This window comes from Cottoperca gobio, chromosome 17, assembly GCF_900634415.1.
Source record: "Cottoperca gobio chromosome 17, fCotGob3.1, whole genome shotgun sequence".
Taxonomy (NCBI): Eukaryota; Metazoa; Chordata; class Actinopteri; order Perciformes; family Bovichtidae; genus Cottoperca; species Cottoperca gobio.
In genome coordinates, this window is record NC_041371.1 from 18,098,401 (window position 1) to 18,115,042 (window position 16,642).

General features: G+C 36.4%; 1 protein-coding gene across 1 annotated transcript in view; it reads right to left on the reverse strand.

The window, feature by feature from the left end:
* rem2 (RAS (RAD and GEM)-like GTP binding 2) overlaps positions 1-13,919 on the reverse strand; it is a 30,102-nt gene extending 16,183 nt beyond the window's left edge. The window contains exons 1-3 of the mRNA XM_029453620.1: positions 13,540-13,919; positions 6,663-6,999; positions 4,820-4,893 (exon numbers count right to left, since the gene is read on the reverse strand). Of these exons, the coding sequence (XP_029309480.1) occupies positions 4,820-4,893; positions 6,663-6,999; positions 13,540-13,551 (423 nt within the window). The 5' untranslated portion in view covers positions 13,552-13,919. The remainder of the gene's footprint in view (positions 1-4,819; positions 4,894-6,662; positions 7,000-13,539) is intronic.
* Between the last annotated feature and the right edge of the window lie 2,723 nt (positions 13,920-16,642).

The window sequence follows — 16,642 nt, forward strand, 5'->3', positions numbered from 1 at the left end:
GGCTCCCAAGTAATTTGCTTTGAAGAACAGGGTAAAGCAATGCAGCTTAGGGTCTTTACATGGAAACAAAAGGTCAAACACATCCCCACCTGCTTACTCAAACATCTACAGAAAAATACATAGACACCAATGCTATCATTTTTAAAAGCAAACACATGCTTTTGTGCACGACTGCTTATTTGCCTTTCATTTGTCTTACTGCCTGTTAGAGCAATATGAAATAGCAGGCGGATCAATAAAGACACAGGAGTGATGATGAAGGGAAGGAAAGGAAGGGAGAGGAGTGTGCAGAAGAATCAAGAAGAGGAGATGGAAGAGCACCTTGCTCTGGTAGCTAAGTCAAAATCTGATAATAGGATGACGAAGCTTAGCGTGGATGGAATGCTGAGTAAGTGGCTTTGTTATTTTTCTCTCACTTACTTTTTGCTGCACAGAGACAACGCTTCCCTAAGGAAATATATTACAGAGGCCATCTGGCCTGCACTGCCTAGTACACACACAGACATACATGCACACACACGTGCATAAGCACTGGGTAAGCCGAGCACCAATGACCACAAATGACCACATCATCACCGAATTCAGCTGACATAACAGCACAGACATGGAGCAACATGCGGACTATTGCATGCCATGAACCACCAACAACCTTACAGACACAAACACAAACACAAACACAAACACAAACACACACACACACACACACACACACACAAACACACACACAAACACAAACACACACGCCGAGGAGGGTGGTGTAGTTAGCGTCCCTGCATGACCCAGATTCAGGCTTTAATATTACCACATGTGGAGCCTCCACCCTGCTTAAGTGTCTCTTAGCAAATCCCAGAATCCCTCCCCGTCACAGGGATGCTGTTCTGTAGTTGTCCTCTGACCCCCCTCCGGAGGGAGGATAAACAAGGATTTACGTCTAGGACACAAGTATTGCATACAATTATTAACCTTTTGGGTAGGTTAACTGTATTTTAAACTTTATGCATTATTGTCCTTATAATTTGAAAAAACAAACAAAAACTATAAAAGCTATTTTCCCATGTTTCCATATATTGCACAAGAGGTGACTTGTTGCCGTAAGACAGCGATGGGAAAGTGAGTGAGAGTTGGAGAGAAGAGTGCCTGTTGGAGTTTGTTGTGTTGAGGTTCAGAAAGCATAGCTTCGTGTTATCTGACAGATTTTCAATAATATGGCTGAATATTTAGCTGATTTCAACTTTGTGGATGAAGTCTCTCGAGAGATTACAGAACGAGACTTCTTCTTGAGTTAGACAAAAAGGTAGCACTTTTAGAAAACGTACATTGATGGTGAGCAATTGCTATAAGGATTATACTGCAGCCTGATTGACAGCTCCTGCAGCTGCAGCGCTCTCGCTCAATACTGGACCAATTAAAATTCAGACACAAAAACATCGGAAAATTAAGGAAGCTATAAAATGGTGCGCAATAAAGTTTTGTGAGTGACGCTGTTAAAATGAGAATTTAATTAATGGCAATTAAAAAGAAAAAGTATGAGTAGCAATATTAGATCCATTCAGCTTTCTAGCAATTAAAACATGTTGCTGAATTGTTGTCTGTGCCCAGAATATCTTAAATCATCTGCCTATCCTCTATTAAAACAATAGTTCTCAGCTAGTGCAATCCACCCGATCTAGAAAACTTCATTTAAAACTTGAATAGGGTTTTGATATTTACCCCTAAACACAAGGCCGTATGTAGCTTTTCCATTTCGTGATTTTGGTTCTCACAGAGTATTTTACACAAATTGAGCAGTGACTCCCAGCGGAGATGAAAACAAACAAAACTGTTAAGGTATAATAGCTTATGTGGATTAGGGCATGAAATGAGAAACTGTAAGTAGTCCAGAGCGACTCTCATAAGGCTGCAGAACAGCAAAACAGGAAAGAAGAAAATGTCCAGGGAAGGAACCCCTTGAGAGTAAACAAAATATGTCTCTGCTCCAAGAACTGGATGTTGCAACAATGTTTTACTGCCGTCCTAATAGAGCAAAAGAATGTGGTCAAGCAGCAATTATGTTCTTCCAAATTACATCCTGGACTTTTTCCCTAATTTTCTTTAACATAATAAACGATCCTGTCCTCCGGGGGCAGCGGCAAGTTCTCGCTGCACGCTGATAAATACACACATACATCACTGGCCTACATTTTTACAGGCCTCAGGCTGCACCTTTTGGTTGTCTTTGATAAATATTTTAATTCAAGCTATCAAATAATAATGGAAACTTCTAAACTGATTCGAGCTTGGAATATGCAGGCTGACACTGAGACAGATAAACACACATTACAGAAAAAGGGTGAGAGGGCGCCTCTGGTCCTCAGTGACCTCAATCTCCCACTTTGTTGACTTCTCACAAAACACAGTTGGCTGTTTTAGAGATACATTACACAATCAATGTCAGTCTGACGGCGAAGGGCAGCGTGGGCCAGCTAGGTCAATGCCAAGTGTGCCAGTGTTTCTATTTTGGGCAAATGGATGACTTATTTATACCATCCAACCCCTGTGACGTCAACAACGCTCACAACGTACCAGCGTCTGGCTGAGCAGACTCTCAGCCTCCTTTGCATGTGTATGTTGGTGTGTTTTACACATTTGATCATGCACATGCAGCATGTGCACTAAGGGTGTGAATCTCAAGCCACTCATTCATAGGGCTTCGATGCATCAATATTTTAGTTTTCTATACATGATTTTTTTTCCTCACTGTATGACTACATGCTCCTTTTACACCGACCGTGGGCGGAAAGCACAGGGGAGACACTTTGCTTTTGTCTCCAGTAGGGATGTTCCCGAATATGAATCAGTTATTCGGGAAAGCACAAATAATGCAAGGGAAACAGATATTTTCTTTCTACCTGTAGTTGGTCATTATTATCCAAGGGGAAAAAAACTCCATGATTAAGATATCTGTGCGTCAGTTACGTTTCCTCAAATAGCCGGCTGAACAGATACAGATAATGACATCTCTGTTCACCTCTGGTCTCCAGGGCCAAACTCACTCCAGAGCTAACCCCGCTCAGTAGCCAGAAATAAAGACATTTGTTCTAGCACAAACTGCAAACTCCACCACACACTCCCTACACACACACACACACACACACACACACAGACACACACACACACACACACACACACACAAATCTTACAAGAGAGAATTGCGTTGCATCTAAGGATCTTTCCCCCCCCACTTCTAGTGTGCACGTACAGCAGAGTCAATATGTTTCTTTACTCACAATAAGCTCTACCTGCAGTTTGTTGTGTGTCGCTCCCTACACTGTTGTTGGGGAAATTACAGCTCCAGCTCGAACTTCATGTGTCAATCAGCTCGTGAGTCAAGCCAAGAAAGCACTTCAAGGAACAATCACTGAGTGTGTATGTTACAGTTTTTCATCTTTTTTGTCAGTTTGTATTGCAAGGGAATGATGAGGCGCTGATTGACCGGGCCTGAGAACACAAGACGCCCCATAGCCAACAAAGTCAAATGCTGACTGTTGTAGCATGATCTTATGTGAGAGTGAGTGATTAAGTCAGCCTTCAAAGTGTGTGTCTTTGGATGTTGCTATGGTAACACTTGCAACCCTGCCTCTTGGGACTGGCGGTTAATGCTGTGCCAGTTAGAGGCCACAACACGGGTTAGAGAGCTAGACAACATCTGTTTGCAGACATGACTCTGTGTGTGCAAGTTTGTATCTGTATGTGTCTATTATCCATGGGCATTACCAAAGAAAAAGCCCAAAAACATGAGCATGAATTGGCCAATGATTTGGGACGTTGTCCAGTCCTCTCTGCCTCCCCCTCTGTTGACGGCCCTGGAGTTATTCCAAGCTTCCCGCTGGCCTGGGTCTGTTGCTTCAACCTTAATGCCCTGCCTCGTATTAACACGCACAGAATAACAAATGTAATTATCTCTTAGCAAGATTTAACCACGGCAGAAAAGGGCCAGTGGAGAGAGGCGAGCAAACGCCACAAAAAAACCAACAAAGACAGTGAATGGACAGTGAGATTTGGGGATGATGACAGCTGCAGGCAGGAAGGACAACAACATTGGGGGTGAGAAAGTGAAAAAAATGATCTAGCTTTCCGTGGAGTTCCCCAGAGCTAAATGTAGCAGCGTGTGAATAATTTAACCTTACGGGGAGAGCCCCTGAAGGCCAAGTGGACATCTGGAATGAGATGCATTAGGGATGATGATCTACCCTACACACTAATTAGAGTGCTTGCCCGTTCCATCGTATTATTAATAGGCACTAATATCTGCATGCTTTTTGATTTCACACAATGTTCTCAGTGTGACAAGTAGCTTTTTGACAAGCTGTTATTGCTCAGTTTTTCCTGCTCAAAGACCATCGGCACAGGGTCGTATTAACTCGCTAACACTGTTCCACTCTAAAGGAGGGCCACAGCAACTTTAGCCCTCGCCAAATTATTCTTATTAACTGTAGATTTGAATTGAAACAAGTAAAGTTTACAAGAGAGTGGTTTCCACTTTTCCGTATGAGAGACCTTGAAGCTTGAGCACAGCTGCTCCTGCAGGATTCCTTGTACAGTGTAGCACACAGACACACACTTGTACACATAAAAAGCTAAAGTATGTACACACTCTCTTTACACTTGAATACACACAAATAATTTGCCCATCGCAGAAATGGAACAAGTGGCCGGTTCTTATGAACAGGCAATGAATGTGAAAGCAGTTGAAGTGAATGGAGGCTTAAAGAGGAAGAGATCAGCAGAGCACAAAAACACAGGCAGTCTGAGCGTCTGAGGCTCACCGTCAGTCGCTCACCTGTTTCCAGTTGTCGAAGAATATGACTTTGCTGTCCTCGTCGTCGACTGTCACTGAGCACTCGTAGCCCTCACCTGCAAGCAAATCACCATGTCACACACATCAGCACACAAAGTGTATCATAAACAACACACTGCCATGAAATAGTAGAAGCACTATATATTAAAATATAAAAATATGACAGTATTCATTGTGGAATCTGAATTAATTTCAATGTTAACTTAATTAATGCTCTTTACCAAAAATGTCCATGACCTACTCAAGACACCTTAAACCAGTTTTATGAATATGTCCAAATTGGGTTATGTGGCCAAATGACATGTTTGGAAATTGTTACTACAACCCATTTTAGACATCTGCTCCTTATCTTAAGGACATTCTTATCTAAACATTTTTGTAGTCCAATTTAAAGGACACGCCTCATATTTTGTATTGCTCTTATTGTCAACAAACCCCATGGAACAAAAGCACAAACCAACAATGTTATAGCACATTTTCCCACACTTTCAAATTGTATCTCAAAGCTTGTTTATTCCTACTGAAAATGTATATCTTTTAAAATAAGGGGCACATTAAGTTGTTGTCAAAAGATACTTAAACAGGAGTAAATAGTATATTTGTTGGGGACTTTGCAATATGTTTTATTATATATTTATTATATCAGGCTTTGACTTCACAGACAATACTTGTTAATAGGATCAATTTGTCATTGGTTGTGGCTTTTAATGGGGTTAGTTGACAATAATAAAAAAATATTTTAAGACTTATAAAATGCTTCTATTAGCTGCATTTTGAATTAGTCAATTACAAAGAAAATCTATATTTACAAACTTAAAAATGATTGTTGACCATTTAACTGCATTGATACACCTTGAGAAAATACACTACCTGTAACTGCAAGGCAGCTTCTAAAATACACATTAACCCAGAATAACTTGAAATAGATTAGAAAACCCATCGATAAATGACGTGTCTTTTTTAAGGTACAAGCACACCCAATCTCCTGGGGTTAATTAGGTCTCGCTGTCTTTTACTGGTAATTACTTGGTGAGGACACGTATTGATTGTGTGTGAGGTGTTAAACCACTCATGGGTTGATAGAGCATCTGGTCAAAACTATCAAAAAAGTGTTAATTCAATAGGTGTTGATTAGTGTTTCTTTAACACTTTGTAATTTTGACATGTAGCTCATAGAATAATTTCGCACTTTCCTACAATTCTGGCTGAGGATGTGCGCACCATCAGGGAAACATGTGCAAGCTTCTTGGATGGAAGTGCTTTTCTGTCCATTTATGATGCATGAATTCAAGAGTACTACATGGGCAGTTATGAATACTGTATGGCGCGAGTCAGGGCCAAGTCAGCTTTATGCTTGAGGGAGAGTAGTCTTCTCTTAGTGACACTGACTCATCGATTGGCTAGTTGAGGACCAGGGCTGATTATACTCAATGGTGCAGTGAGCTGTGCCAGCCCTACTGACTGAAAGAGGCCAAATTAAGGCTCCTTTTATCAGCTTTAAAGGGAAATATACCCAAAGGGGAAAATATGTTATTTGTTTTCTTGCCGAGAGTTAGATGTGAAGATCAGCAACCTACCACTCTCCTGTCTGTCTGTTTAATATGAACGCAGCTAGTGGTTAGCTTAGCTTACCATAAAGAATGAAAGGAAACAACTAGCCTGGCCCTGTTCAAAGGTTACACAAAAAATCCATCCACCAATCGATATGACTTTAATGTCTGCATGTGTTATGTAGTTAAGACTGATTTAAAAAGGTGTGCCAGTGCTAACACAGGTGCACATGCACACACAAACACACTCCACCAATCCCTATCCAAGTCTTTACCACATGCTTGTGTCTCAGAGTCTGTAGAGAGGGATCTGTCCGACTGCCCGGCCAGAGATAAGGCAAGCGACGACTTGCCCACGCCAGTCTGTCCCAGTAGCACTATCCTCAAAGCCCCGCCGTGGCTATGGTAAACCGACTGGGCGGCTGCTGATTGGTTGAAGGACTCATCCCGATGCACCACTGTGTCACTGATGGGCAACGTGGCTGGCTCCTCTATGCCCGGGATCCAGTCACAGTCCTCAGACACGGCCTCTTCCCTCCGCAGCTGGTGTTTGAGAGGCACGGGTGTGCTTCCACGTCGGAGGGGGGGTGCCGTGGTGAGAAACATACTGTACTAGAATGAAATGATGCAGATAACAAAAATACATATGTGTTATTCTACAAAGGACAGTACTCATAAATAGTCAAAGAGGTCCAAAAACAGGCTGCAGATTTACCTGTAACTGTTTATTCTGATAAATGTTAACACTGAATAATGGGGGAAGGTTGTGTGTGCCTACGTGTGTAAAGAGGAGGGAGGTGATAACAGTGAAGGTGAGTCAGATAAGTGGCAGAAAGATGCTGATGAAGATGCAAAGCGTGTCAAAGGGAAACCAGTGAGAATGACAGAATATTAGTAGATGCTAAAAGACAGAATGTTGATAAGTACACAGAGAGAGAAGAGAGAGAGAGGAAGAGGTTCACAGAGATAGAAACACGGGAAAGACCAAGGGACAAAAAGCTGCAGCTGTGTGTAATGAATGTGTAAGTGCTGTCAGGTGGCTCTATACTGTACAATGTGTACAAAGTGACCTCCGCATGAATTCACAGGAAAATGGGTCAAAAACATAAAGTCTTGTTATCCATCCCTAGTCATAAAAAAAAAAAGGAAAGCTGTTAGCTGTTTTTTCTGGAACAATAGTTTGGCTGAAACAAGTGTGTGTAAGTAAGTGTGTGCATGTGCATGTGCATAACAGTGTGTTTGTTTGGAGCCACAGCAGGTCAACCATAGACTACCCTCATCAATATTAATGCAGCAATTAAACTAGCTCAAATAGCACCCCTGGGCTTCTCTGGCCCAGCGTCTGCCTGTGCCAACGCTAACTATAGAATAGGACAGGGGTCGGGAACCTTTCTGGCTGGGAGAGCCATAAAAGCCAAATATTTTTTTATGTATTTCCTTGAGAGCCATATATTTAATAGATTTGAATGCAACTTTATGCGTGCATTTTTTAAGAATAACACTTCTCCGAGTACTAATAGCGGTATCAGTGTTTCATTGAACAGGTGCTCTTTTATTAAATAAACTAAATGCTTACGTTATTTATCTCATTTATGTGCACGTTTCAGTGTTTACTGCACGCGTGTCAAACTCAAGGCAATTATATCCGGCCCGCGAGAAAATATATGTCTGTCATAACTGGCCCGCCGGTTTTGGTAATTAAATCAATGCATGGCACAACCATGCGAGGAAGAATCTAAATATGTGAATGGAATGAAAGTTTTTGGAAAGCAAAGGGAAACGCACCACAGATCTCTGGGACGATGTGAGCTGGACTGTTTGTGCGACATAACGAAGCATCTCACTGTTAAACCTGCAGCTTCAGGGCCGTGTGATCACGGACATGTATGATGCAGTGAGAGCTTTCCAAGCTAAGCTGCCTGTGGGAGACTCTGATGCATAAGGAAACTTTGGTCACTACGTGTTTCCAAACACTGACAAACATCTCCACCGCTGTGTTCCCGACAGCATTCTGCTGATCAACTGAGCGCATTTGCCGACTTTGCAGCTCAGATATTAAAATTGAACTGCTCAGCAATCCGTTTGCAGTTGACTTAAATATGTTCCATATCTTTTTGCACTTATCCATATGTGTACCCTGTTCAATAAATGTGGACCAGTGTTTGGCCCTCGACGTAGTCCCAGTTTGTAATGTTGGCCCTCTCTGTGATTGAGTTTGACACCCCCAGGTCTACTGCTTGCTTTGCGCAGTTTCTCCTCTGCTCGGTTTCGCGACGGGCGGGGCTCCGCCCCCTACGCACACACATGTGAACACACCTTCACCTACAGCCAGAGACAGGGCGGAGGAGGAGATGGGAGAACTAAAAACAAATCCGCTGCTAAATGTTTTACTTTAAAATGACACAATATAATTATTTATTATAAAATAAGAATTAACATTACTTGTTAATCATGTTAAATGTCAGCGAGCCATATTGCGTTATCGAAAGAGCCATATATGGCTCGCAAGCCATAGGTTCCCGACCCCTGGAATAGGAGCTTAATTAAAAGGTATGACAATATCACAGAATCAATTTCATCACCTACAGAGGGAATTCCCACAAATTACAATAAACTGAATGAACACCACTCTGACACAGGGCCAACAAAAACTCTAGATTGTGTAACTTCCTCAAAGTTAGGATTTATCTAGGGCAGTTGTATTAAATTGTATTTGATTGTTAGATTGTAGAAAACTAGTAACTTCGTGTAAATATCATGCTTTTGCTTTATTTTTATAAAATCTTTTAAATAGTGTAGATTTATCTTAGTATAGAATTAGTACCATTATATACTGTAATATATATACGTATATGCAGGAGAATAATTGTATTATCTTACAGTATAGCAAAGTATTGTGTTATGCAGTATAGTATTGTTTGGTGTAATGTAGTATTGTATGCTGTAGTATAGTTTTGTATAATGTGATGCAGTTCATTATATAATGTGATACTAGAATATCATATGTATTATAGTATAGTTAGGTATCTAGTATAGTATCTAATATAGTATAGTATTTAATATAATATAGTATCTAATATAGTATAGTATCTAATATAGTATAGTATAGTATCTAATATAGTATAGTATCTAATATAGTATAGTAGAGTATCTAATATGTATAGTATTTAATATAGTATAGTATCTAATATAGTATAGTATAGTATCTAATATAGTATAGTAGAGTATCTAATATAGTATAGTATTTAATATAGTATAGTATCTAATATAGTATAGTATAGTATCTAGTATAGTATAGTATCTAATATAGTATTTAATATAGTATAGTATCTAATATAGTATAGTATAGTATAGTATTTAATATAGTATAGTATCTAATATAGTATAGTATCTAATATAGTATAGTATCTAATATAGTATAGTATAGTATCTAGTATAGTATAGTATCTAATATAGTATTTAATATAGTATAGTATCTAATATAGTATAGTATAGTATTTAATATAGTATAGTATCTAATATAGTATAGTATCTAATATAGTATAGTATTTAATATAGTATAGTATAGTGTCTAATATAGTATAGTATCTAATATAATATAGTATAGTATCTAATATAGTATAGTATTTAATATAGAATAGTATAGTGTCTAATATAGTATAGTATCTAATATAGTATAGTATCTAATACAGTATAGTATCTAATATAGTATAGTATAGTATCTAATATAGTATAGTATTTAATATATTATTGTATCTAATATAGTATAGTATCTAATATAGTATAGTATCTAATATAGTATAGTATCTAATATAGTATAGTATTTAATATAGAATAGTATAGTGTCTAATATAGTATAGTATCTAATATAGTATTTAATATAATATAGTATAGTATAGTATCTAATATAGTATAGTATTTAATATAGAATAGTATAGTATCTAATATAGTATAGTATCTAATATAGTATTTAATATAGTATAGTATCTAATATAGTATTTAATATAGTATAGTATCTAATATAGTATAGTATAGTATAGTATCTAATACAGTATAGTATCTAATATAGTATAGTATAGTATCTAATATAGTATAGTATTTAATATATTATTGTATCTAATATAGTATAGTATCTAATATAGTATAGTATAGTATCTAATATAGTATAGTATCTAATATAGTATAGTATTTAATATAGTATAGTATAGTATCTAGTATATTATAGTATCTAATATAGTATAGTATCTAATATAGTATAGTATAGTATCTAATATATTATAGCATCTAATATAGTATAGTATCATATACCAAGTATAATGCAGTATAGTGTTACAGTATATTATAGGTCATTATATATTATGATATAATGGAATATAGTATAACATGATGTAGTGCAGTATTGAACTATGTAGTGTAGTATAATATAATATTGTGTAGTGTATAATATATGTTATATAATATAACATAATATAGTGTAGTATAGTATTATATAGTGTAGTATAGTATTATATAGTGTAGTTTAGTATAATATAATATAGTGCAGTATAATATAATATAATATAGTGTAGTATAATATAATATAATATAGTGTAGTATAATATAATATAGTGTAGTATAATATAATATAGTGTAGTATAATACAATATAATATAGTTTAGTATAATATAATATTATATAGTGTAGTATAATATAATATAATATAGTTTAGTATAAAATAATATAGTTTAGTATAATATAATATAATATAGTGTAGTATAATATAATATAGTGTAGTATAATATAATATAATATAGTGTAGTATAGTATAATATAGTGTAGTATAATATAATATAGTGTAGTATAATATACTATAATATGGTGTAGTATAATATAATATAATATAGTTTAGTATAATATAATATTATATAGTGTAGTATAATATAATATAATATAGTTTAGTATAAAATAATATAGTTTAGTATAATATAATATAGTGTAGTATAATATAATATAGTGTAGTATAATATAATATAATATAATATAGTGTAGTATAATATAATATAGTGTAGTATAATATAATATAATATAGTGTAGTATAATATACTATAATATGGTGTAGTATAATATAATATAATATAGTTTAGTATAATATAATATAATATAGTGTAGTATAATATAATATAGTGTAGTATGATATAATATAATATAGTGTAGTATAATATAATATGTATAGTGTAGTATAATATAATATAATATAGTTTAGTATAATATAATATAATATAATATAGTTTAGTATAACATAATATAGTTTAGTATAATATAATATAGTGTAGTATAATATAATATAATATAGTGTCGTATAATATAATATAGTGTAGTATAATATAATATAATATAATATAGTTTAGTATAATATAATATAGTTTAGTATAATATAATAGAGTGTAGTATAATATAATATAGTGTAGTATAATATAATGTAATATAGTGTAGTATAATATAATATAATATAATATAATATAGTTTAGTATAATATAATATAGTTTAGTATAATATAATAGAGTGTAGTATAATATAATATAATATAGTGTAGTATAATATAATATAATATAGTGTAGTATAATATAATATAATATAATATAATATTGTGTAGTGTAATATAGTTTAGTATAATATTGTGTAGTGTAGTATAATATAATATCGTGTAGTGTAGTATAATATAACATAGTGTAGTATAATATAATATCGTGTAATATAATATAATATTGTGTAGTGTAGTATATTATAATATAGTGTAGTGCACTGTAATATAATATAATATAATATTGTGTAGTGTAGTGTAATATAATATTGTGTCGTGTAATATATAATATAATATAATGTTGTGTAGTGTAGTATAATATAATATAGTGTAGTATAATATATTATAGTGTAGTATAATATAATATAATATAGTGTAGTGTAGTATAATATAATATAGTGTAGTGTAGTATAATATAGTGTAGTGTAGTATAATATAATATAATATAGTGTAGTGTAGTATAATATAATATAGTTCAGTGTAATATAATACAGTTTGGAATAATATAATATAGTATAGTATAGTGTAGTTTAATTATAGTGTAATATATAGTACAGTATAGCGTTGTTATTGTATAGTATAGTGTAGTGTTTGTGTAATAATGTATTATTGTGCAGTATAGTATAGTGGAGTACACTTATAGTATAGCACAATACTGTAATTGCTTTTCATATATGAAGTTGAGGTGTGGCTGCTTGTCATAGCACATACACATACACACACTGTCACACACAGGCACCCATACATCATTCACACAGGCACCCACACATCATTCACACAGTCTCACTCGGGTAGCTCAATTGGGTTAATCAAACTAATCAATTAAGCATGGCCTCTGTTGTCAGGGGAGATATACGCGAGACATACAACTCTGACCGCGGTCTGAGCCAGTGTGTCAAGGGTTAATCTCCTTCGCTCGCAAGGCTGTCGAGAAACTAAGGCAAACAACTGTGCACAATACAAAATTAATACTAAAGGCAATGTTTGTATCCTTCCGTCGTTACAGTCCAATTACACGTCGTGCTGCTTCTTCACCAGTTGTATGCTAGTTATGTCTGGTGTACTTTGATTCTTTCAAACCATGTATACTGTACGGCTCATTATAATTCAGTTTGGAGCATCTATGAAGAAATCCATGGAATTAAATGGTCCACCAAGAGAGAGACATACAGACAGAGCGTAAAAATAGTATGAGACTCAAACATTTTACTATAAAGTCACTACTGAGTAGTACATACACAAGTATCTGTAATAATATATTTAAAACAAATCTGATCCTGAAAGTAAAGATAAGAAAATGCTCCAAATCCCAAACTGAATTCCTACACACAGATAGTGTGACAATGAGAAAGTGTGCTGCATAAAAACAATGCTTAGATCTCGTGCTATTCATTAAGATACACATTACAAGGTGTGTGTGTGTGTGTGTGTGTGTGTGTGTGTGTGTGTGTGTGTGTTGTGTGTGTTTGTATGTGTGTGTGTGTGTGTGTGTGTGTGTGTGTGTGTGTGTGTGTGTGTGTGTGTGTGTGTGTAGTATTGTGCAGCGCGCATGAGGTGGGTTTAGGGAAGGTGGAAAATATGTGTCGCCTTACCTGGTCAGCCATGGTTTTCAATAAGTCTTCTCTTTATGGATCAAGTGCTGTAGTTGCAACCGCCTTCAGGTCATCTGTGCTGGGTGCAGACCCGGCATCTCATTCACAGCGGCGGTAGCAGACGGCGCACAAAAGAGACGTGCCACATCTCATTTACCATCATGCTATTCTTCCCAATCCGGCGCGTAAAATCCTCTTTTGGTGCGGCGCATGGGAAACTGGGATAGGCAGTAGTAAGCTGGAGAGGCGGGGTAAAGAGGCTACACCTGCGTCTCCGTTTGGAACAAGAAGAGACTTCTTATTGGAAGAAGAAAGACATCCCAACAACAAATCCCCTCTTGTCCTTTTGGCGTCCTAATGGCCAGCAGCGAATGCGCTTCCCTCCCCACCTCCAGTGAATACCTGCATCTCTCTCTTTCTCTTTCTCTCTCTCTCTCGTGTGTATTGGGGGCGCGTCCTTGAGTGAATGTATTACTATGGGTTCGGTTGGGGGTGGAGGGAGGTATCGTGCGGGTGAAGCAGTGCCTCTCGTTTCGTTCCTCCAGTGTAAATGTCAGCAGATGCTTTCGAAACAGATGCACATGTTTCTTCAAATATGTGCTCTGGTCAATCACCAGCCTGGTTTTTCCCGGTGTGTTTCTTTCAGGTTTGACGGAATCAGTTGTTGTCGCTGTGAGGTGAAGAGGCCGCCAGAGGGAGGCAGAGGGACGCCATCTTGGAGAAGGTGCAAGTGAATGTACAGAAGGACGAGGTTTTATTGTGTTCTCACTACCTCAAATGTCTAGAATACGTTTTTTTAAATTAAGGATTTAAAGGGGCACTTCAAAGAGGAGTTTATGAAGAGCAGTTGATTTGTCACAATACTAATCCCTTTGTTAAAACAGTTTATACATGTCTACTGTGAGACTTGAGGAGTCTGGGAAGAAAACATGATGATGTCATCAGTTATTTATATTGGATTGGTTTGAGTGTTAACAGAAACATGAGTTACACAATTATTGAGTTGTATTACGGGAATTGCAGGATCCATTATTTTTGGGGAGGTTGACCTGGGGTATCTCATCCCTTGCTGTTTCGATTTTGACCAACCTTTTTTTTAATCCATTTCTTGTGTTCCTGAATTTAATCAAAAATGCAATGCTAAGAGTGCACTGTCCCTTTAATTTGAGTTAATTATTCCATTTCAAATGAGAGTGTGGGCTGTAACCTACTCTACTGCCTTTAGTGGTTTATAGAAATACTCAAATTATCAAGATAAAAATGTGTTAAACTAGTTAAAGAGATCTGAATCGGGGTGTCCTGATAGCAGAATGGATAGCACAAAACTGCAATGTCCCTAGTTTGATTCCAGTTGGTCAATGTCAAATTCTCCTCCCTCTCTCCCCTCATTCCTGCCTGTCCAAAGGCTAAATGCCAAAAAAAAAAAAGAATATGAATGAAAGTGCATAGCTGTTAACACCACAATTCAAAACAACAACGCTCAAATTGTAAAGACATTAGAGACCGAACATCGTGAGATCATCAAGAGTGTTCGATGGTGGTGCAAAGGTCGCTGTAGGACAGTGTCGGATGGCTTGTTTATAATGCACACTGTACCACATGACCACAGAGTCCCCACTTTAATGCCGTATTCATTTACCTCTCGCCATTATTCCCAACAATATCTATTCTGTAAGCTTGAAAGCCAAAATGCCCCCCCAAAACATTGTGAAGGCAGTTTGCAGGAAACGTTGTTTCTGAGTGATGTTTTGTACCATTCAGCTATCAAGTCCATCACCAATGCTGCCAACATAACACCCCTCTGTGACTGAGTGTATTAGCTAACTGGCACTCTCCGTAGAACATTCATTGGTTTAATTTATTTACAAAGAAAACCTCTTGAACCGAAAACATCTCAGCCCAAGATCATATCTGTCAAATATGTGAGGAATAAAATCATCTTACCATAACACAGCAAATTACATTTAGTCCCTGACTTTAAACCTTCTTTGGTCATGTCTCACTCCAATTAAATAAAATAATAATTTATTAATAATAAATAATCAGGTATCATAATGATAAATCTTTAATGCTTTATGTTGCCTTCTGCAAATCTTTTTGTCAAATCTCCCTTTTTCATGGTATGGCACTCCTCCAAACAAATGCAGTATTTTGCTGCTGTTGCAAACAAAGCCTATTATTACTCATTTAATTGGATGTACAATTAAAAAAAAAAAACGTATTAAATAAAGCTACATTTATCAAATTCTATATTAATGTGACCAGGCGATACTCAATACACCAGACCCATAATAAACTGGAGCCACAGTTCCAAATCTGTTTTATTAAAAATAAATTAATAAAAAGACTAAAAAGGGAGCATTAAGGAAAGGCCCAGGTGCAGGAGATAATAAGGGAGGGATGAAGTCAATTGTGTATAAAATAAATAAATAGTTTATGGTTCAACAATTTTATGGTTCTACAATTTCACTAATAAAATCATGCTTGTACACATATATTTTAAAAGGGAGCCTACCAAATAAAACACCAAACAAAGGATGGCCCCAGCTGATCTCTCAGGTGAGCCCCCCACCCCTTTTAAAGACTCTGCCCGTTACCTGGGTCCTAGTGCTAGACCACTGGTACCTACCCTTCCACATTAACAATCCTATAGTTCTGTTAAAACCCTTTGTAAGCTAGCGGCCCAGCATCAAATGGCAGACGGACAAAGTTAGTGACTATAGCCGGCGAGCTAGTTGCTGTCGGTGGAGAACAAACGATTTCTAAAAAAGCTGCATATTAGACATTCTTTAGGTGGACAGACACACCACTCCAAATAAATGCTAATGTTGCTCCATATCTTCTGAGTGTGTAAATATAGGCAACTACTTGCAAACACCTTCGACTTTATAAGGTGATAAATAGTCATATGTGTTAACATGTTAAAGGTTCAAGACATGTGACTTTTCAAGCTCAAGCATCAGCTACACTCACAGCTAATTCTCTGCTAGCTATTTCAAAAATCTACAATTAAACATTCCTACAACAGGCTATAAGGTAACAATGATGCAAGGACTTTGCGAGAAAGCCACTTCAACATCAGCTTCGTTCAAGATGGATAGAT